Here is a 24554-nt window from a genome sequence, read left to right on the forward strand (position 1 = left end):
TTGTGGTGGTAAGCTCACCATTAATTCTATAAATATGTCATATTCTGTCGGTACTAGATCCGGTTTAATTGATGAAAACTTTGAATTTTTAGGAGTTTTTCCGTTTGGTAGAATTTGGACATATCATGGATCAGAATCTGCTGAATGATAGCCATACGTTATCATGAATTAGAATGTGTTGGAAATGAATATTTCTCTTTGTTTGTTCTATAATGTTATGGAAGTAATGTCACAATTCAAAAAGTTGTTTAAAAAGAAGACCTAGAGATTTTCAAGATATTCCGGGAAAGTTCACTGATGGAAATCTCTGTTTGTCTCAGACCACCTGATCTACACTCTACAAGGGCTATAGTAGGGATAGACTTTCATCCTCATCAACCTTTGTCATGGATTTCTTCTTCTTTTTTGAAGTGGCCTATTGCCATGATCTTAAGCTTCAAGAGCCTTTTGCGCACCCTGGAAGCACACCATGAGGGCGACCAGTCTATGATTTCAGCAGTTCCACAAACCGCCGAATACAACCTATCAGGTCCCCCTGGGGAAATTCACCACCCTTATCCAAACTACCTAAGATGGCATACCGCTCCCTTGCTATTGCAGGACAGTCAAAGAGCAGGTGTTTAGCAGTTTCCTCCTGCTCATCACACACTCTACAGACCGGATCCTCCCGAAAGATATCGACTCTGTGAAGATGCTTCCTAAGGTGACCATGTCCCATAATCAGACCCATATCCCAAGAAGACACCGATCTCCTTAGTGAGAGAAGGTCAGACGCCACCCTAAGGGAAGGCGACTGTAGTACCATTCTGCTCAGTCATGGATGTCAGTTCGCTCTTTGTTAAATTTTTGACACCGTTTCCGTTCACTACCATCACTCTTAAAGTTCATCTTAAAATCTGCTCATTTTATACGGATTTTAGTATTTCAAATCCTTTTGTTAGAGAAAACATAGAATCACACTGTTCGATTTACACTTGTCAGAAGTATAAATTGTAGCTTGCCCTATATAATTATGCTTTGGTGGCCTTACATGCAAACCTACTTTCCGCTCATCTTTTGTTTACGTTTAAGTATGATTTCAACTTAGACAAAACAGCCCTTGTACATACTACGTGTATTTTCCTTACAATTCTTACTTATATTAAAGCACTTTTCATAAAGGAAGCATAAATTTTGTATTCCAGACTCATTCAGTTAATTCACAGAACTCATTATTTTTTTTAAGATCATCTAATGACATTTTGAAATAAGCCTGTTGTAAAAATGTAATGAAACCTTTAGGCTGTCCACAATATCTACAGATGTAAGTTCAATTTCTCCACAAATTTTCCATTTGACTAGTCAACAACTAATACCGGCTCGTTGACTACTTAATTCTTCATCGCAGACACTGGTTTGCCATCTCTGAAAATTTAGCATCGCTGTAAGAACATAGTTACTCATTATTTCTACCATAACCTGCACTCATGTGATCCTGAACTCACCACAATCACCAAGGATCTCAAGAACCAGAACTGGTGAACAAAATAGGCAAACGAGTTTCATGTTAACTCATCCAATTGCACCCTGAGTTTTATTATAATGCTGTAGAAAGATCGGACCACTATCGGAAAGATCGCATTCAAGTGTTAGTTGAATATGGAAGTTACTTTCTGGACAGTCCTCGTAAAGAATCTCCATGTAGTTTATAGTTTTATTGACTTGGAAACAACATATCTATTAGTATTTAACTAAATGACAGATAATTTTTTCACTCCATTAAAAACGTAAAATATTTAGTATCTATATTGCAGCACTGACTTAGATTTATTATTGTTAACTGTTAATTTCTTTTTCAGTATTAACTAATTATGTGAGCTAATTTTATGGTATAAGGGCTGTAACAAAGATTTGGTGACTGTGGGTTTTCTTCCCACTAACTCGCCTCATTTAGAGGTAATACTGTATTAGCTTCTCCCCCTCCCCCAGTGTCAAAGCAATTGTGTTAGTCTTTAGTTTTATGGGATTATAATTCTGCATTTAATGTGTGTTTTTTTAAGTATTAGAATAGTAGCCTGTGTTTTAACCCTATGCACTCGAAGGCAGTATTTATAATTTGCCCTTGGAGCTCATATGGCTAGCTCTACTGGCCACTGCCATTTTGTTGGAAGCACAAATTACTTTTTGCCATAATTTTATTTCAACTCGTATGTCCAGCTGTACTGGCCACGATATAACACGTCCATGGCTCGTAAGGCCAGCACCACTGGCCACTAAACATAGCAATTATTTTGTAATAGCCTCTTTGTTTATGATGAATAGTGAGTGCTGAAACCTACCAAGCAGCTGTTTTGAAAAATAATTTCTAGGTAAAGCAGTAAGTTTTAAATTAGCCTATAATTATTTTCTAAACATTAACTATGCAAATAAGACAATTGACCTCTACACTAAAGTGATAGAAACCTAGAACATTTTACTAGAAAACTACTCTTGACTACACATAGGTGCGTGTTTTTAAAAGTTTTATTCAGTAAAAAAAATTTAAAGACTGAAAAATGTAAAATAGTTCATGTCTGAGTATAACGTACCTGTAAAAGCCTACTTTATAATATTTTATTTAAATAATTTTCTTAACAGTATATGTATAAGAGTTCAATTTCACTAATGTATGTTTATCTTTGTATTAGAAAGATTCATTAAAAATAAATTAGTTTTCATTTCTTCTTTAAATATTTTAAATTCCGATGTGGGGAGGCATACAACAAATATGGCCGCCGAGCTGTCAATGAAAGTAGGGCAATTGCAAAACTAACACGAGCTGTCTGCAACACTGGTGTGGCCAGTGCTGCTGGCCTTCCGAGCACAAAGGGTTGAAATTGTATACCATTGAAATTCTCATATTACAGTGGATCCCGCTAATCCGAACACGTGTAATCCGAACGTCGGTTAATCCGAACAGGTCCAGGAGGAATTATTTATAACGATAATGAACAGTTATAGGAACTAATTACATAAAAAATGAAAATGGGTTATGTATCATTTCGTACATAAACAAAGAAAACTTTAATTAAATAGACATACAGTATTTTATTAAGACAAATTGTTTACGGTACAGTACATAAATAATGAAGTTAAATACAGTACCAAATTGAAACTTATAGGTTAAGTATGAGTTAAAGTACTGTATTAAGAAGTGAAATCGAACAAAAATTGGACGTACAGTACTGATATTATTATTGAGTACAATATTAATTGTTAAAAGACATAAATTCAGTTATTGTCTTCTGTCGCATTGAAGAGAGTCTATTGGATGACGCGTAGTTTCGTACAACTATTGAACGCGTGGTCCCGTACAATATCCAGTACGCTCACATTGCTTAACAACAGAACTCTCACACTAAATACGGTAAATGTGCTTAGTATTCGCAAACACGTTTATTTGTCAAGAAATACAATGCAACAGTCAGAAAACATGTTTTAATAAACAATGTTGATAATTCTATAACAAAATAGACCCATTCTCAAGTTTAAAACCGTATTTTTCTGTAATTCTGGCTAATTCTAACAATCACATAATCCGAATAGGGCTCGGTCCCAATTAGGTCGGATTAACGGGACTCTACTGTACTTCATTCTGACAAAATTGTTTAGTCATAGGTTTATAAGGAAGTATGTCTGAAAAATATTCATCTCCAGGTTTGTAATTAATTATTTTAAGCTTACAAAATTCTAAACAATTTTTTACTATAAAGTTTACCCTCCCTTTTGGTTACTCTTTTTTCAAAAGGCTTCAATGTTAATAAAATATCTGAACTGTATAGAAAAGGAGCGTCTGTTGTATTTGACAGTTTTGTTCTCTTAATGTCCTTAATTTATTAAACATTTCCTGTAAGCTAAAACTTCCAGACAGATTTCGGTTTTAACATAAAAGCCTGTATATTGTAACCCTATATGTCAAAGTAACATATCCCAATCTTTGTTCATTTTTCAGAAAAGCTGAACCTTTCTTGTTTTTGAGATACTCCAATTTGTTATTAGGTTACTGGAAATTAAGGTAATGGTATGTAATTGAATATAACGATCACATTTTCAAGGCTTGGCAAGTGTCTGGTTGGAAAATGTTCTTATTGTAATGTATAACACTAAACAAAATTTTTATTTAACACGTTCACGACGACGGCTAGTTTCCGGACTTTTTTATATACCGCTGAATAGTAATTTTTTATATACTTTTTCAGTAATAATGGCAAATAATTGTAATGGTTTTTTTTTACTTCAAACATCTAATTGTAACAAGAAAAGTATGTAGGTTTTGCAATTTTGCACAAAAAGATTATTTCAAAATGTTTTTTCAATGTTTCTCTAAGGGATACCTAAAAAGTTAATGTTATTCAAAATTAAGTAACCGTACGCCCGTCATGGTACATGATAGCCTGGGTATCTATTAAAGCGCGGGATTGAATTTTAAAACAACCCCATAGGGTGAACAACGCGCTTTACGAACGCCCGGTGTGTAGTTGATTGGGTATACAACGGCAGTTGTGAAAGATCGCGTTTACCCGATGGGGTACACATCGTCGTGAACGTGTTAATTGTAAATTTAACAATTTTTTACACTTATTTAGTTACCTTAAAAGTGGTTTCAATTATTGAAGTGAAACTGTCAAAGGATGTTGAATAACTGTATAAATAATAAACTGAGTATCGTAGGACGTGACAGAATGTACCAGAACAGTTAGCACACAGACATACACAGTGAGTTTTTTTTGGCCTTTTACTCTTAAAAGCAATAAGATTCTTTCTTGGACCAAGTACCATATAGAGTTTCAAGTACCTAGAACATTTTTATTAAGAGTTATCCCACATGAAGGCAGATAAATGGGTAGACAGATGGTCTGTCATTTAATCTCTTGAATCCAAAATCAATATGGTTTTGTCTTGGACCAATAGGAATCTACATATCAAGTGTCAAGTTTCTATAATGACCTTATGGTTATGATTTATCACACAGATAGATGGACCACATGATTTCAAGAAGGGCCCTTAATAATAAACATATTTTACGTTTTGTAAAATTAAGAAGTGCTACATGGAAAATACGTTTTTAATAAAGGTTAAATTATGTTTTACGTTTTAATAGTATAATTATGTTATGAATTTTGAATGAGTAATTTGATTAGTAAGTTGTGATGTAGTAGTTGATTTATTGCATTCCGATTTTCAAGTTTATTTTTTTCAATTAACATAAAAAATATGTTATCTACAGAGTTACAGCTTTTATCTTTAACTACGCCAAGTTTCATCATTGAATAGAAATTGTACACACTCTTTTCAAAGCAAAATTTAATTTTAACTCGATTGTTTATAATTTTGTCAACAAATTTTTAGAATTCTCTCCAATAATTCTGAAACCATTTTTTAGCTATCAGAAATGAAGGGCTGTTGTATTCTCTAACTACCTGAAATGTACTGATTAAATATTTTAAAATCATAATCTTATCATTTGCCAAATTACATTATTACCCCGATAAGGGTACTGTCATAGTTGATCATTGTTTCTAAACAAAGCAGTGAATATGAGAATGTAACAACAATATTGTATCACTTTTTTCGTACATTAATTTATTTGTATATCTTTTATACCTAACTGTATATTTTTGACAGTATAAATGATAGATTTATGAATCCTATTAAATTTTGTGTGTTGTGTTCTAATACTCATTGAGTCTTTTTACTTACTATTAACGAAATACTCTTTATTACTAAGAATTTCTTGTTTTGTGTTCTGGTAGGTTTGTTTATGCTTATACAAGGCATTTTTTAAGTAAGTACCTTTTGGATATATAAAAAAGTAAGCAAACTTTTAGCAACAATTTTGTTTTTAAGTAAAGTACACACTTTTATCTACTTTTGTGCATAATTGACACTAACATTAGGGCACTTATATAAAAACAATCTTTTGTGAAGATTGCTGTTTGATTTAGCACAGACCTTTAAGATGGCTCTTCTGATGAAAAAGCAAGTAATAAACACTGCGCTAAATTGGGATTAATTGGGTGACTATCAGATTGTTCCTAGCAAAATGCTATGATGAGGTCTTGATTTCATTTTGCCGCATATGGACTAACATTATCATAAAGCAAAACACGTTTCTCGAAAAAATGCTGTAGATAAAATATCTTGAAACTTGTGGCAACTGTTTTGATAACGTAGAAATTTTGAAATGTCATGTTCATTTCACTTAATCTTTCAAATTTTTGAACCAAATTGTTGGTTATAATTGAGGGTCATCTATTTTGTTTATTATCATGAACATTCTTTTAGCCATCTTTCAAAGCTGTCATTCCATCATAAATAAAGAACGTTTTTTCTAAACACTTCATAATACTGAAGTTAATTTCAACTGTTTTCACGCCTTTACCGCCAATGAAACAAAAGCCTTACTTCATAGTCTGCGGAATTCTAAAATGAGGGGGGCATTTGAAAAATGCATCTACAATTGAAAAACAATACGTTTTTCCGTAATTGCATCTGTGGCTCGCTAATAGATGAAGTTAGAAATGCGCAAGTGAAGGACACCGACCGCATTGCTGCAGCAGTAGAATTTCAAAACGGTAGGTACTTACTTAAAAAACGCCTCTTAAAACCATAAACACGTGTTGCTAGAGTACACAGACCCCTGGGAAAGGTGCTATAACACTTTCAGTTATACATTGTAACATTATTATATAAACTGCATGATGATATTATTCCCGATAACAAGATGGATTCAATTGCATCAAAAGTACAAGCTTTTTTATTGGTAATTAAATTTTATTTACTCATGTATATCATTATTATGAAGCATTTATGATTTAAATTCTAATTAATTGTTGCAAAATACTGAATAATCATTAAAAATGAGTACAATATAACTTTTGATTTTCAAATTGTTGCTTTTGTAAGTGTAAACAGCTGTTTGTTTTCCAGTGGGGGTTTTCTAAACAAAATTTGCCCCATTAAATAGTGGGTTTTTGTGTTCTTCAGATAGCTAACGTACTCATCAGAATCTCCAGCCTTCTACGTGTAGTTACCATGTGTGTCATGATTTATGTTGTTGTACTATAAGAAAATTATATTAATGTTTTCTTTGTGGCATATTATAGCTAAGTTAAACTTTCTATGTTAATAACTCTGTGAATCGATCAGTATTTCTTAAAATGAAAATGTAAATACAACTGAATATAAAATTAAAACTAGTGCAATTATTTTACCATTCTCAAATATTTTCATGAAGATTGTCATCCAGCCAGAAGTGGTAACTTGGTAATTTACACGTTTGTCTACTAGATACCTAATTACCATCCATACATATGAAAATAATTGTAGGTATTTTACTGTCACACAAATGTAGTGATATGAGGTGCCTCAATTCAGTATATTCAAGAATATTAGCTCTCATTGTGCATCAGATCGGTTTGAGCTTCATCGTCACCAACTTTTTTCTATTTTTTAAAAATATTTTATAGTCTAGGTGTCTCTGATGTCAAAACAATGTAAAAAATAAGTAAAATTATGTTGCTTTCCACAAAGAAAAGTGAGGTTAGACGTGTTTGTGCCGAATATATATAGAAATCCTCTAGACAGTACATAATAGACGTGATGAAATAGTTGTATCATATTTAGAAAGCAAATTTTAGATTTTGTGCTAGTACAATGTCTGTGCTATATGAATGTCCAGGAGTAGCACATCACTAACCGCAAATGTTGAGATTCTGGTGTGCTAGGGTAATTCGATAGGTCTAGTCTACTGTGGGAGATGACTGGTGGATTTTGTTCCTTAAGAGTCAAAGCTCTTGCTAGCCTAGACATAAAGGTGTGCCACCCTCTGCCTGCTTTGACTGGAGGGGCTGGTTCAGAGCTGGTATCCCCTTCTTCTGAGGGAATATGAGTTGAGATTAGTGCCCTAAATTCTTCCTCATGGATTTCAACAGGAGGCGGCCCTTATCTCAACCTTACCCATTCAGAATATCCGGTCTCTCCGGAAACAGCGCAAAAGTCCTTATAGGACTAGGTGCAATTACTGAGCTTCTCGTTCTAAGAGAACAAAAAGGAAACCTACATATCTTGATACAGAATTAACTGCAGACCTTGTCCTTAGCCCAATCACACAAACCTTTTCAGGCCAATAGTCAAAGACAAGGGAGTGGAAGCCATAGCCATTCACCTTCAGGGCAGAGACGGCTCTAGGCCTGTGATCCCGCATGAGATGCCATTTAGAGGGGGGAGGTCAAATTAAAATAATATTAAAAGTATAAACATGGATTTAAATTTGCAATTATATCTATAACGAGAATTGTTAACGTTCCATAGTATCAGTAATCTAATAGGTTCTAAAAATTCCTGGGTTACAGGCACTACTTTCCTTCCTTGTTCTTCTTAGATCTGAAAAATATACTCGCCTGTGGATTCACCCCTCTCCCTTCCTCTTACATCCTGTCCATGGTTTTGAAGTTTAGTGAATTCAAAATGTAATAAGAAAGGTGAAACTATTTATTGGTATGTATTGCAGCGGTATATTCAGGGAGCCCGGAGATTTCCTTCCCGAAACCATTTGAAAAGAAGCAATGCTATTCTCTGACATGGTTATTTTTTATTTCTTTTTTTAAAAAAGACGATCCCCTTTTATGTCTTATTCTGCCCGTCCTCATGGGCCACTGACCTGTGCGAGGATCTTAGCAAACAGAATAAGGGCGAGAGTCGATACAGTACAAGGTCTATGGTACTGATAAAAAGTGCAAGGGTCACAGACAGGATTCAAACCTGCGCTATCTCTAACTCAGACTCAAAGTCCAACGTCTTAGACCGCTCGGCCATCGGCACTCCCAATTCTACTTATAACTTTGACATGAAATAAATTGAACATTTCATAAATATTTACTTTTGAAAACTAAAATCTCTGTGTAATCATTTAAAGTGATAATTTTGCATTACTTAATTCCGACGACTCGAACAGCAACTCCGATCGTCTCGACATTGACGGTACCATTGATACAACACGGCATGCGACCGTACTTGTGTTACCATTGACACAACACGGCATGGAACTAACTTGTGTTACCATTGATACAACACGGCATGAGAACTAACTTGTGTTACCATTGACACAACACGGCATGCGACCGTACTTGTGTTACCATTGACACAACACGGCATGCGACCGTACTTGTGTTACCATTGACACAACACGGCATGGAACTAACTTGTGTTACCATTGACACAACACGGCATGCGAACTCACTTGTGTTACCATTGATACAACACGGCATGAGAACTAACTTGTGTTACCATTGACACAACACGGCATGCGACCGTACTTGTGTTACCATTGACACAACACGGCATGGAACTAACTTGTGTTACCATTGATACAACACGGCATGAGAACTAACTTGTGTTACCATTGACACAACACGGCATGCGACCGTACTTGTGTTACCATTGACACAACACGGCATGGAACTAACTTGTGTTACCATTGATACAACACGGCATGCGAACTCACTTGTGTTACCATTGATACAACACGGCATGAGAACTAACTTGTGTTACCATTGATACAACACGGCATGAGAACTAACTTGTGTTACCATTGACACAACACGGCATGCGAACTCACTTGTGTTACCATTGATACAACACGGCATGAGAACTAACTTGTGTTACCATTGACACAACACGGCATGCGAACTCACTTGTGTTACCATTGATACAACACGGCATGAGAACTAACTTGTGTTACCATTGACACAACACGGCATGCGAACTCACTTGTGTTACCATTGACACAACACGGCATGAGAACTAACTTGTGTTACCATTGACACAACACAGCATGCGAACTCATTTGTGTTACCATTGACACAACACGGCATGCGAACTCACCTGTGTTACCATTGACACAATACGGCATGCGACCTCACTTGTGTTGTGATAGTTGGAAGCGCATTCGAGCTCGAACGGCAAAATCCGGTCAACGTTAGATGCTGCTGGCGGCGAAATTTGTGAAAAGTATCTCCATAAAATTTCTTGGGGTGTTCTTTCATAGAGGACTAATCATGTTGACAATGTATGTAGGTACTAAAGTTATCTTCGGTACATATGCCATACGTTATTTAGCAAAGTTCTGCCAGCAGAAGTTTTAAAGATGGCTTGCACACTCAGATTTAGCATATTCATTGAAACTTTTGGGAAATTGTACAAAAAAAATGGATACCTAGTGTATCCAGTCATCAGAAAAAGATTATCAGGATCATTGAAAAGTGTGACTACAGAAAGTCAAAAGAGTGGTATCGACCAATGCGACAGGTGGGCTATTTTCACTAATGCACTTATTCGTGATTAGGTAGAGTAGGCCTACATATATTTAATAAATATCTGCGAGATAAGTAATAGACCAGAACGCTTCACAGTTCGGTGGACGGTTTTGAATCGAGGAACTTTCCAAATAATACTACCTAAACTGCTTTGGTTGGTAAATCTGCATCTCCGGGGATACTGGACGTATTAAAAGACTGGTCGCTAAGTATCGAAGAATGTGATACAAAGCTAGTACAGGATGTATGATGGTCGTGCCGTACCTCATAATGATGCATGTAACATTCTAATATGTATGATGATGGCCGGACTGGAGCACAAAGTAGTTCTTCGACACTGGTGAGGACCGCAGTAAACTCTACGTAGTCTGAAAAAAGGTGACCTTTGAGCTATTGACTATCAGTCACTGTTCCTACTCCGAGAGGGTGGTCAATTATCCAGTCAGTTGCCAATATTGACGTAGATACCAATGTCCTTCCGTTGTGCACATGGAATGCACGTGATTCCTTTGTCTTAGAACGCAAAAATTCTTAGTACGTCAACCAACATACTGATTTACTACATGATCAATTGATTCCTCAAACTTATTCTTACATTTTTTACAACTAGAACCATCCAATAGCAGAACTTGAAAAATTTCTGTGAGCTTTAAAAAACAATTTCTCTGTTTATATAAATCTCTATTATTTATATTCTGTCTGAAAATTCAGATAATACTAGCTTGTTTATTAATTTTATCAGCAACTCCATATCCTTCGATACCCATACGATGATGTACGTATAGGGACCAGGTACTCACTATAACTTTGTCTTTTACTGGTAATTAATTTATGACCTATTGAAACTGGAAGCCATTCTTTATTTTTTTCCTTTCCAAGTTGGACATACTGTCTGCAGCTACTTATAACTACGGCTTCGCGCGCAGCCGCCGACTGTCGTTTGCATCGGTGGTCTGTGATTTAAAAAAATTCGATTTTATTTCCTTTGCTAAGGGGAGTGTTAAAATTTGTAGTCATAAGTAACATAATGTCAAATAAAACATATGGTGTCACTACAAACCTTAATATTAGGCTTATTTTGTTTGGTTCTATACAAGATATAAACAACTTTATTACGATGATGGAACGTACTTTTCTGTGGACGTTTTTGTTAATTTGCGGAACATGGACTGCCTCGGTACAGAAGAGTACAACAAACTTACTGTTTTCACTTCAACCAGAACCTGCAATGGCGGCAAATCTTTCAAGGAACTTATCCAAAGCAAAGAGCTCTCATTCAACTAATTTGGTTTCAGAATTATCACTGGATCCATCTGATGATTTTGAACAAGAAAAAGCGGTAAATGAAGGAGTCGACTTTAACCCCGACGCATTGTATGGTGCCAATCTTTTAAACTCGGGCATAAACGACACTCCTGGTAACATCGAAATCCTCTTTGAAGAAGCTCACAGAAACATAATCGACTACACGTTTGGTTTTGAAGAGAAAAAGTCTTTGAATGATCAAAATTTATCCTTGGTAGTATTTGCGATGGATGGAGTTATACTTGTTGTTGCTGTTATTGCTTACAGTTTGTACAAATACAGGCGAAGAATGATATAGGAGGTGTTTTTCCTTTTCTGATAAAATAAGCTTGTTGGGTATTTATATATTTGATGTGAAAATTTGATTGATTATATAAAATGTAACGAGTTTTGAAATTAAATGCTACGATCTGTTAAGTTCTGAAAAGTTATTTTATATCAGTTTAAAGGGTCGTCAGGGAAATTTATCTTAGTTAAAAAAGGAAACAAATATCCTTAATACTATGATTTTGTGGTTTTATGCCACTTTCTGGCTTAGAAAAGGTGGCGTTTGAAATGTAATTGGTTAAGGTACTCAAGAGAGTCCACCTGAGTTTAAAACAAGCCTTTTACTCGCATTACTTCATTAAAACAATTTATACAATAAAATACGTTTGGACATAAAAGATTTGTATTGTTAAGTTAATACAAAACATCTGACAAGTTAATCTTATAGATTGGAAATATGTGAAGTAAAGAGTGAAATAATTACACATAAAAGTACAAATTATTCAACGAAAAATATGAGTATTGCGTAAATAAGATGCATATGGAATGAAAATAGTAACTTCCGTTACACACAAAATTCGCTATTATTGCATTGGTCCACGAATTTATTTAATACACAGGGTGTTCAGAAAACGTTGTCACAAACTTTGTGGCTCGACATTTGAAACAAAAAACTGTCCTATAAACATAGTTCGAGAAATTAATGTGTATTTTAGCAGTTGACACATTCACTGCTGACGGCACTCATAAGTGCCCGCGCCGCAAGCCTGTACAGTGCTGCCGCGCCTCAAGAGTGCCGCGCGACCGAACTAAACTGGGACTGTCCTGGCGGTCCGTCGAGGCGGTTGTAGTATTGTGTGCGTGTGTAGAACATCTGTGGACGGTCTGGTTCGCACGGTGCGGCACGGCACTCATGAGTGCCATATTGCACAATATTTTCGCGTTGTGTTCTCGTGGTTGTGGACGTACTGTGGTGTTTAGTGATAATAAGTGACTATAATAATGGCAGCAAACGGCCCTTCTACATCGGGGACAAGATATATTCAGCAGGTGGATGAAGTGCGTGAGGCACTCCGTAGTGCCAACACATGGTGAAAGGTGCACGGTGCTGGGGGCACTCCGGAGTGCCCCCCATTTTGAACTGCTCCTAAAGTCAAAATACAACATTTGGAAGCTGGTTTTGTCCATCGCAGACGTCTAATTACAGCATAAAGGTAAGATTTATTTTATAAAGAATTTTTAACACTCTGCACATATATAGGTGGAAAATATAAAAATTATGGTGTAAAGGTATCAGCTTTTTACATATTTGTTGGCACGAATGTAGCTTTTACCGTGTAACCACCGGGAAAAGTTTGAACACTGGAAGTTAAAAATGTCTTCAAAACATTCAAAATGGCGAAATATAGTTTTTACCAAAAATACTTATAAAACCCAGCTCAAATCTGACGATAGATACTAGTGTTAAGTATTATTGCATTAAATAACTTGTTTTTTATTGCCTAATATGAAAAGGCTACTTTTTATTGAACAATAATTATGTATATATTTTTTTGGGGCAATTTATACTCTATATTTGCCTTTGTTTTACTAAACTGTATATACTGCATTAATTCTATATCTCTTTCTGCGGCCTAGTGCCTACAATACCATTCCTTACTGGATTAAAATATTTACGTACAGTGACAGACCAATGAACCATTGTTTCACGAATCAGCTGTTTACTGTACACTCACCAACCAATCACAACGGTTTGACTTATCAATTGACCACCTTGCAAGCGTAGGCACGCTTGCTCATTATACTCTCGGTCCCGCCTGGGGCACTTATGTACACTCTAGCCACTGCTTACCATACTTACTCTCTCCCCCATGTGTTTACTTAAAATATTAGTTTATCTCTATTTGTTGTACATTTACATTAACATTAAAGTCAGTGCTCTGGATTGGCAATCTCTACCAGAACGTCTCTGCTCCCGGACACCCGCGTCTACCGTGCTCTACAGGACTGGCCACAGTGTTATGAACTATTCGTTTGCGGTCGTATTGTGCGTGAGTGAATCCGTGAAGGACATCTTCCGTCTTTACGCCTGCCCGACAAGACAGCAGCCTACTTCCACACTTACTGATCACAACCTGGCCCTAAACAACAGTAGACTACGGTTAGGTACCTCTCATGAAAACAAAGGTAACTGTTTATTTTCTGCACTTTATTTGAATATGCACTGTTCATAAACTCATTATGTGTAACCTAGTGAACTCTTGTTAAAATCAGTGTGTTCGGCGTCTCCACTGCCTAGTGTGAAGTGGTCCTTCTTAATCGAGCCTCTAAAATATTATTTCACGGTTCTCATAACCAAAATTCATTCTTTTCAACTAGTTTGATATTAAACCGTCTACAAAAAGGTCCAATGACTTTTTGCTCCATCTCTTATCGTTAGGCCACAAAATGCTTGCACAGTTGAAATCCTATTGATTTCCTCGTTAAAGATTATGATCCAAGCTCGATAGTGGCCGTACTATTGGATGTGTCTAAACTTTAGTTTCATTGCCTCTGAGGAAATTAAGCTATCTCCAAAAAATGTTCAATGGATTTTTCTAGTGTATCTAACGGTTACTAAGAACAAGCTCTAACATTCTAAATGTTAATAAAATTAGTAGGTTAAACAAAGAGATTGTCCAAGTCTAATTTTGTAAAAGGGTGAGTTCTAGAAGTGTACCAAATTTGGGCACTACCAAAGTTGAGCGGTTCCTGAGAAAGGTGTACCTAAGTAAGGAAAAAATACAACTTTTGGAAAACGGCAAAAACTCGTCAATTGGTCCTGGCCTGTAGGGTGGGTTATAAGGGTCTTCAATTTCTTAAAACCCATCTTCTATACTCCTTCTCTTTAGGGTTGTTGCCAAGACTTCTTTTGAAGTTCGTTTTTTGCCTTGTCTGTTTTTTTATTCTTGGAAGATAAAGCATTTTAATTGTGGACGAATAATTTATCCCATCAGGAAACCCCCTGGTTTGAAAATCAAGAACTTTGTAATATTTCCCTAATGGAAAACTGTTACTGCATCGTATACACCTAGCTGTAGGGTACCTAGTCTAACAAATAAATAAAAAATAAATAAATAAAAAAAACTGATTACGATTATTCTCCATTCAATATTCGCGATTTGATAATATTTTGTACGCTATGCTCTTTGCAAGTAAGATTGAGTTGTTTAGGTCTTAAAAGATAGGTTTTATCTTTAGTACTGTAGTACTGCCGGAGGAGAGTGAGTATTCTCTGAATGTTTGAATTCAATCCTCTCTATTATTTATTTTTGATACTTGCGGCAAATATTGTTGTCTTTATATAGCTGTGCCCTTACTCATGTTCAGGTTTTTTATCGCACGAACATAAATGAATACCGTACGGTATTCAAAAAATCAAAAATATTGAAGACATCTCTTAGCATCAATTCCTATTTCTACTGCTAAGCATTTGTACCATTTCTCCTGATGGCCATAGAAAATTTCGATTGTATCGATGGCAGGTCCAGTTAGCCGGCCTTGGCCACCAATTTGTTTTCCATCGGAGAGAATTTTCTTTTTTTAACACAGTTAAAAAACTGCTGTGGTATTCAATAGCACAGAGAGTACTGATCAGCTGGTTATTCAATGCCACTGTAATAAATAGTTCATCCCAAACTTCTGTACTACAGGTGTTGTCCTCAGAACATAAGCACGACGGAAGGTTAACTACAGGATATCTGCAATTATTTAATATGTACAACTCTGTATATATAGTGTAGAATATAATTTAATTGCTTAGATTCATTTTGTTTATATTTATAATCTTTATCTAATACTCAATGAGCTAGTTGCACTGCACGGTATGACGATGATGTAGAATCAGATGATTGCTTTCCAATGGTCGAGACAACTACAGTAGGGACCACCAGAGAGTGCAGTTGAGGGAGGAGCCTATTTGCCACGACCTTGGAGCAGCCAATAAGAACTGAGCGACGTTGCCATGCATGATTCCCGCTGTAACCGCAGCGCGACGTGCCGGGCGGCAGTTGACGTGTCGTATAGCAACTTCGAGCGGGTCTGTTCATTCTATTGGTCGCCACCAACTGCACTCTTTCGTGACTTCTACTGTAAAGTACCCCTCTTGTACAATATTATTTCATCACGTGACACCGCCTGATCACCACGGCGTCCCTTGTTCGCTGACCAGGCTAGTCGTCATTCCAAAATGTGAATTCGAGTGAGGTGCATCTCGTTGTTCGTGTGTGCCAGGCACACGTCTTCAAACTCTTTCTAATTATGGTGTAACTTTGTAATTTAAAATTCAATGTGGTGTATTGTCGAGAACCCCCCTGTCTCGCTTTAGACTTTGGTGGAGTTCGTCTTTTGCCTTGGACATATATGGAATCCCGTATAACTTCTAGTCCCCCCTCCCCCGATGCCAGTGACTATTGTTGTGCAGTGTGTTTATACTCTCTGTGATTTCACCTGCAAGTCTGCCCCCACTTGCAATGATGGTGTGTTGACCCCGTAAGAGTCTTTTTGAGAGGATGAGACAACTCAGCTGTGCTTTTCGTGACAAATCTTTGCTTATTGTTCCAGAACGTGTAGATTGCTTCCACCATCGGAATATCACTCAAAACACTACTATGAGCAATCAGATATTCCTTAGCATTTGTAAGATGAGAGATGGCCAATGGAAAAACTACATATTGGCAACTTCTCGTATCTTTTTGCTCTATTTAATGTTTCAAAGGATTTTTAGAGGAGCTTCATCATAGATATAACTCTGATACAAAATTAACAAATAAATTAAGTTTTCATCCATTTAACATAATGTTTATATTGTTTAGTTCTTAATTAGAAAAACTCTATATATTATATAGTCTATAAAAACAAAAGATTGATAACAGTTTCTTTACATCCTTTGTTATTCCTTGTTTGAATTATAGGAACACATGATGGTTTAAAATTAATTTTGGAAAATTCCCTAACCTAAATATATTAGTAAACAATTGTGGACTATAAATTGTTACTGTATAATTAGGTATCAGCAAAATTTTATAGTGCGTAAATTGTAAAAATCGAAAGGTATGTAAAAATCTATTTGAATACTATAAATTATGTGTCAGACTAGACAAGTACTGTATAGTAGTAATTGTATTAAACATTAGACGCAAAATCCTTAAACTTGACTTTTTACTAATTTTCTCACTAATGAAAAGCAACATAATACAGATTGAAAAGATGTACAAAATCATCTTAGCATTTCCATACAAACAATTTTTGACTACTTTTATCCTTTTAAAATGCATACTTACAATTCGTATACAGTACGATTCAAGAACAATGTATACAGAGAAATAATAGAAATATAATAACACATTTGAAATAAGACAGATAATAAGACAAATGTCCCTTCTGTTCTATTCCATTCAAACGGGGCTGGCCAGTATTCTAGGCAATTGGCCACAAAAGCATTCCTGAAAACTCTCCATTAAGCAAGAGAGGGCTTTAGTACAACATGGCCAGTTCAATGAGCTTAACGAATTGTCGTAACTTATTAGAGTTCCCTATCAGGTAACATGGTTCTTAACTAGTGCTGTAAATGCTTGATCCTATCTCCCTAAAATCTTCATTTGAAAATAACGTGCTTAGTATCCTCACACTGCCCAGATTAGGGGTGAAGTCGAAGACTCCTACCCTGTAAAGATGCTTTCTCCGATGACATTGCCCTTCAACAAGCCTTGAATCTGACCCAGAACGTCTCTCTCCACCTTCTTTGGCAACTTCTTTGGAATATGAATGTATGACGAATGTATGATATGAATGTAACAACCTAATCATCCGGAGCCCTGGAGATGTAACCCATCTTCTTTGGTTATTGTCTATAGCGTGTGCACAGAAAGTAATTACCTGGTGTGCATAACTCCTGAATGGCTCAAGCTCCTTGAACTTTCCAGCGCTGTCTGGGACCCAACACATTGTGAGATTTTTGAGTTTGCCTAACTTGGAGACTTCTATGTAACAATCCCAAATGATCCTCGTGACGAACAAAAAGGAGGACTTCAAGAATATTTGGCTGATGTTATAACAATAACAATTATTTTATTTTCTTTGCCTCAAATTCTCAGTTCTCAACGAGGGCAACAGACTGTTAACTTCTGCCTGGAGTACAGAGTGATAAGGAGTTAATAACCCTCATTAGCGTGTTCTCCTTAAAGAGGTCAGTTCTTGGACCGATATTAAATCTGTGGTACACCAATGACCTCCCGCTTACTCCCAGAATGGACCTCGCACTCTACGTCGACGATGCGTCATTCTACGTGCGGTTAGCGAATCTTTGTCAGTCGTGAATATTTATGTTGCAACAACTCGAACTCCTGGAACCATGGCTCAAGAAGTGGAAAATAAAGTTGAAAACTGCCAAATGTAAAGCTGTATGTTGAATAGGAAGAAGTTGGGACCAGTCCTCCGTGAGAACCTCCAGGGCGAAAGGCAACAGTGGACCACTAAAAATAATAAAATACCAGTATAAAATATTTGGGAAGTACCCTGACCACCACGCCGGCCGCCATCGTCTGGTCCGCAGCAACCTGGGAAAGCCTCCCGCACTGCTCGCTGCTTAAGCCGACATCTTCCCATAGGAGAAGATTGCTGCTGTATAGGGCCATCGTTCGTCCAGTCCTTACCTACGCCGCAGCTGCCTGGTACCCTACAACTTCTGACTCGATCAGGAAAAAGTTAGAAACTTTTCTAAATTCCACAATACGTTTCCTCGGTACGTAAGGAATACTGTGATACTTCATACTTGATACTTCTCCACAACTACATCAAGGACGAAGCCACAATCACTTACCTGGCGATTGCCCGTCCTACCTGATTCGGCTATCCGGACTCTAAGGGATGGGCCGACCTTAGTTCGGGTGTCCCTAATGAACTGAGAATGTATTTCCGCAGGGGTAGCAATGTCTATAATGCCACTCAAAACCTACAAGGGATCCGAATACGACTAATGGTTGAGTTTGGATGAACGCTTGTTAAGCGTCCTGCATGAGGTGGTCCTGCTGTCAACAGAACCCCAGGATCTATGCTAATTCCTCGGGTTATAGTGCGGAGTTCTGACTAGGTGGACATGTATTATGATATAGAGCCTACTTTCTTCAGCAGGTGAGAGTGCAACAGGGGCACTGCAGTATTAGCATCCTGATTCAGATGAATACTCTGCACATGATCTCTGATCATATGATACAAAGATTTTTTCCTTTGACAACTCCTTTAGGATTGTTATACCTTCTAGGGAGAATTGGTCAGAGGGAAAGAAACCTATTCCACTAGCGGAGATAGAATGGTTTACAGACAGCTCTAAAATAAAAAGTGGCACACGCGCTAGCATTGTGGGACTGACACCACGTAGGGAGCTGGTGGTCCCTATGGGTCCTTATCCCACAAATTTTCAAGCAGAAGTCTCAGCCATAATGGAATGTGCTCTTGAGTCTTCTTTTGCAGTATAGGAGTAAGACAATTGCATTTTTAGTCAGGCAGCATTAACGGCGTTGGACTCTTGTGTGTTCAACTCCAGACTTGCCTGGGATTGTTATCAAGCCCATTCTTCCCTTGGAAGAATCAACAATGTGACGGTTTGTTGGGTTTCTGGTCATAAGGTGATTTCTGGAAACGAAAGAGCTGAGGCTCTGGCCAACTTGGGCTCAAATTCTAACATGGCAGGATTTCTATTGTTCTGTGGTATTTCTAGGCGTAAATCCCTTACAGCTGTCTCCAAGTGAGTTCACGCTTAACATGAGAGAAGGTGAAGGTTGCATCCGGGTCTGAGAATGAGCAAAATGGTCCTACACTCGCCTTCCCCCAGGGTGGCGTCTGACCTAAGTAGATCAGTATCTTCTCGGGCTATGAGTCTGATTATGGTGCATTGTCACCTGAGGAAACATCTTCACACAGTTGAAATTCTACAGGAGGACCTGCTCTGTAGAATGTGTGACGAGCAGGAGCAGACTGCTGAATGCCTGCTCTTTGACTGTCCTTCAATAGCAAGGGAGCGCTACACCATCTTTAATAATCTTTACAAGGGTGGTGAAATTCCCCAGGAGGATCTGCTCTGTAGAATGAGTGACGAGCAGGAGCAGACTGCTGAATGCCTGCTCTTTGACTGTCCTTCAATAGCAAGGGAGCGCTACACCATCTTTAATAATCTTGACAAGGGTGGTGAAATTCTCCAGGAGGATCTGCTCTGTAGAATGTGTGACGAGCAGGAGCAGACTGCTGAATGCCTGCTCTTTGACTGTCCTTCAATAGCAAGGGAGCGCTACACCATCTTTAATAATCTTTACAAGGGTGGTGAAATTCCCCAGGAGGATCTGCTCTGTAGAATGTGTGACGAGCAGGAGCAGACTGCTGAATGCCTGCTCTTTGACTGTCCTTCAATAGCAAGGGAGCGCTACACCATCTTTAATAATCTTTACAATGGTGGTGAAATTCCCCAGGAGGATCTGCTCTGTAGAATGAGTGACGAGCAGGAGCAGACTGCTGAATGCCTGCTCTTTGACTGTCCTTCAATAGCAAGGGAGCGCTACACCATCTTTAATAATCTTGACAAGGGTGGTGAAATTCTCCAGGAGGATCTGCTCTGTAGAATGAGTGACGAGCAGGAGCAGACTGCTGAATGCCTGCTCTTTGACTGTCCTTCAATAGCAAGGGAGCGCTACACCATCTTTAATAATCTTGACAAGGGTGGTGAAATTCCCCAGGAGGATCTGCTCTGTAGAATGAGTGACGAGCAGGAGCAGACCGCTGAATGCCTGCTCTTTGACTGTCCTTCAATAGCAAGGGAGCGCTACACCATCTTTAATAATCTTGACAAGGGTGGTGAAATTCCCCAGGAGGATCTGGTCAGTTGTTTTAGGTGGTTTGTAGAATTGCTGAAACTGTAAACTAGCTATGTGGCTTCTTGGTACACTTCTGGGATATGCAAAAGGGCCCTTGGGGATTAAATGCATGGCAATAGGCCAATCCTTAGAAGAAGAAGAAGATTACACTCTTTATTAACTCCTATCTCCAAGCAAATGTTTGAGAAGTTAGTCATCCTCAAATGCCCTATTGCAAAAAGCTCCCGTATAATCTAGGAGCACTATAAATTTATTCATAAACATATGAATTATGTCATAACATTTTTATCACGATTGAAAGCCTTTAATGCCATAAAATATGTTCCTAGAAAATCTTACCTCAAAAGATTGAATTTAAATTTGATGGAAAAATGCACAGTTAATGTAAATGGAGATTTTGAATGATTATATTCCATGTTCGAAGGATGTATGTACATTTTGTTCACATAAGCAATTTTTATTGATATTATTTTTAAATTTCTTTATAAATAATTACAGTTGTTTTTGAGTAAGTTGGTCCAGCATTTCCTTCGAAGAAGGACTGAATCACGTTTAAGTCTGGTAATTTATGCGATACTGTTCAAACTAGTACAAAGCATCGTTAGCCCTGTAAATACAACCTATATTAATAAAATTGAACCACTAATTTTAAATGTCACTTAATATGACAAACAGTTTACAAAATATTTAATTTCAAACACACTTCTTATTCAGAAATTATTTTCAAACACCTGTCTGGATTTTCTTCATTTAGGGTAATAAATTTAGAAGCTATGGGGGTATGGCTTCTACTTTAACAAATTATTACAACTGTTACTCTCACATGTCATTGTATTCCAGATTCCTTTTGCGGAACATTGTTGACAACGTATTTTGTTCTCTTGAATAATATACTACTTTGTAACACTTCAAAAACCCCAGTTATTTAAGAAAACCCAACTGAACTTCAGTCGAGTTAACAGAAGTCAACTTCATTAGCCACATTACAAAAACCATTTATTTAATTGTTTGCAGATGTAGGTTTTGAAGCAACCTATAAAGGTTTCATTCAATCTTCTATGAAAATTAAAAAATTGTATACCATTTTATTCAACATTGTATACCACCATAAGAAAAACTGCAAAGAGCAAAACTAGACTATGACTAGACCTTAGTAATAAAAAATGTAATCTGTTAATGTTAAGACAAGAATTCTGATTATATTTTCTTTGTCAGGCGATTTTAATACGCATCTTACAACCTGTTTTGGAAGTCAGTGACCATAAACTATTAACAAAAATTAACTTTCCTTTACATACTTACTTTCCTTTCATGTAGCAGATTACGTACCAACATAGTAATTTGATTTGGTCCCAATCATATCTTAGCGGAATAAAATTCAAATTTGTGAAATATATACTACTATCTGAGCTTACCTCGAGTTGCTATTTGGAATATTTGATTGTACATAGATCAAGACTAAATTTGTGTGAAATTAGATAGCCAGAAGTGTATTTTTGTGAATTGTATCGTCAAATTACGTAGGTTAGTGTGTCATGAAACTACCTTTAAAAGTATGACATACTTGCATAAGAAATGCCTTTTAAGTAGTTTAACATTTGTAGTTTTTTGTTTCAATTCAACGGGTTTAAAATATTTTTTTATTTTTTGTAATTATTTAGCACAGTGCCACAGCCATACTAATTACATTTTCTTATTTTCAGTTGATGAAATTACACTGACGAATTTAAATTTAACAATCATAATTCACATATTATTACAAAAGTATTAAACTTTGTTAAGCATTTAAGAAATTTGAATATGTACGATTCATCACAAAAAGATATTGAACATGTACTTGCACAAGCCGCGACAGAGAAGCCAGTGCGGGGAAGGGAAATGGCAACAAGAACAGTAGGCCCACATACAGACAAAGCGGGCCGGAAAGATCCCATGGCGTATCATGAAGGTTACGTCGATGGAAAATTGTATCTGGTACCGGACAGTAATCTAGAAGCAATGAAGGACATGATAAATTTTAAAATGAGGCCAAGAAAAAGTTTCCGTTACAAACACCAAACATCTATTGAGCTTTCTCAATACCATCATTTTAGAGGGAAAATGGATGAACTCTTAAGCAAGTTGGATAGAATGCCAGATTCAGAGGAAAGTGAAGAAGAACCAGTACCTGAGGAGGAACCAGTACCTGAGGAAGAACCTGAACCCGAAGAGGAACCAGAACCAGAGGAGGAACCAGCAGTTGAGGAAGAATCAGTAGTTGAAGAAGAATCAGAAAAGGAAGAACCAGTATTTATTCCCCCACCTAAAAAACCTGAGAAAGATGAGTATTATTTAAGATTTCTTATATCAGGACATTTTAGAAGTAACATGAAGCCTATTTATATAATTCAAGATTACGATGGTGAACCTGACATTTTTAAAGAACAAAAAGCGGACTTCTTTTCTAAACAAAAAGAAGGTGATGTTGACATCAACATATCTGGAAGATTTTACGATGAAAATATTTTAGAGGAAGCTCATGAAAAACCTGTAGCTTTGAAGACTAAACCGGAAAAAATCATGATAGACGAGGAAACAAGCAATATATACGACACGTTTTTCAAGCATAACTTTAATATGAAAACGGTTGACATTATAGTAAAAGGCCAGTTTATAAAAAGTAAAACCACTCAAAAAGTCACTCCATTTATAACACTTAGTGTTATACAAAAGTCATTCAACCAAGCTGCAATAGAAAATAAAGCAGTGAATGCATACACAAACAAAGATGCAACAACTGTTTTAGTTTACAAACCAAAATACAAAAACCCATTTTCTAATGCCACAACTGCTCATATAAGTGAAGAAAAGTATTCAAGGAATGCCTCACAAAAGTCTTTACTACAATCGTCAGTTCCTTTAGAATTTATTAAATACGACGCTGTTCATAAAGATTTCAATCTTGCTGAATCAGATGTGAATATGTATTCAGCTAACGGAAGACAAAATAAACATCATAACCAATCAGATCAAACTCCGATCTGTCTTCCTTATGAGAAACCCTTAATAGCAGATACTTTACCAAATACAAGTAATAAAAATACTAAGGACTCAATAACATCAGATAGCTTGCCAAACACAAGTAATACACCAAATGACAATAATATTAGTACGTTCGAAAAACATCCAATAGGTGAGGGACTTTTTAAAATCATCAAAGGCAATGTTTTGTTCAAAAAACTATTTACTAAGAAGAAACGTATAGATAAATCATCAATAAGTGTGAAAGCGAAAGAGAAGAAAATTAAAGTTGACAAGAACAGCAAAGCTACAAACAGTGAACCTGGCAAACAGGTGATTGAAACTTGGTCTACGCCAGAGTGAAAATAACAAAAAAGGAAGCAGTAAGTAAATTCTTGTTCAGTTCAAAACCACTGCAAAAATGATAGCAGTGGCACAGTAACATTTATGGATATAAATGAAAACGTTAGTAAATGTTGCTCGCTCAAACCTATGTATTTTATTAATAAATGTTTGTTGAGTAAATTATTAATATTTTAGTTTTATCATTGTCGATATATAATTTACAATACTCTGTTTTGTCATACTAGTTGTTAAACAAACCGTATAATCTGATATTTTAGGCAGGTTCACTGTACTTAACGCATATTTAATTCAGTTGTAATACAAAATACATATCAGGTATTACATTTTAATATATATCAAATGTTTAAATATATAATTGTAATTTATGTAGATTATCTCT

The 24554-nt window shown here is 36.6% G+C and overlaps 1 protein-coding gene across 1 annotated transcript; it reads left to right on the forward strand.

Moving 5' to 3' along the window:
- Window positions 1-16889: 16889 nt before the first annotated feature.
- On the forward strand, window positions 16890-24341 carry LOC124361543. The gene is made up of 2 exons (XM_046815606.1): window positions 16890-16997; window positions 22513-24341. The coding sequence occupies exon 2, from the start codon at window positions 22610-22612 to the stop codon at window positions 24170-24172; it is 1563 nt and encodes a 520-aa protein (XP_046671562.1). The 5' UTR covers window positions 16890-16997; window positions 22513-22609; the 3' UTR covers window positions 24173-24341.
- The last annotated feature ends 213 nt before the right edge of the window (window positions 24342-24554 follow it).

This window comes from Homalodisca vitripennis, chromosome 4, assembly GCF_021130785.1.
Source record: "Homalodisca vitripennis isolate AUS2020 chromosome 4, UT_GWSS_2.1, whole genome shotgun sequence".
Classification (NCBI taxonomy): domain Eukaryota; kingdom Metazoa; phylum Arthropoda; class Insecta; order Hemiptera; family Cicadellidae; genus Homalodisca; species Homalodisca vitripennis.

Bases quoted from the DNA above. Each gene is read 5' to 3' on its own strand.
- LOC124361543 (XM_046815606.1), top strand. From the start codon at position 22,610: ATGTACGATTCATCACAAAAAGATATTGAACATGTACTTGCACAAGCC.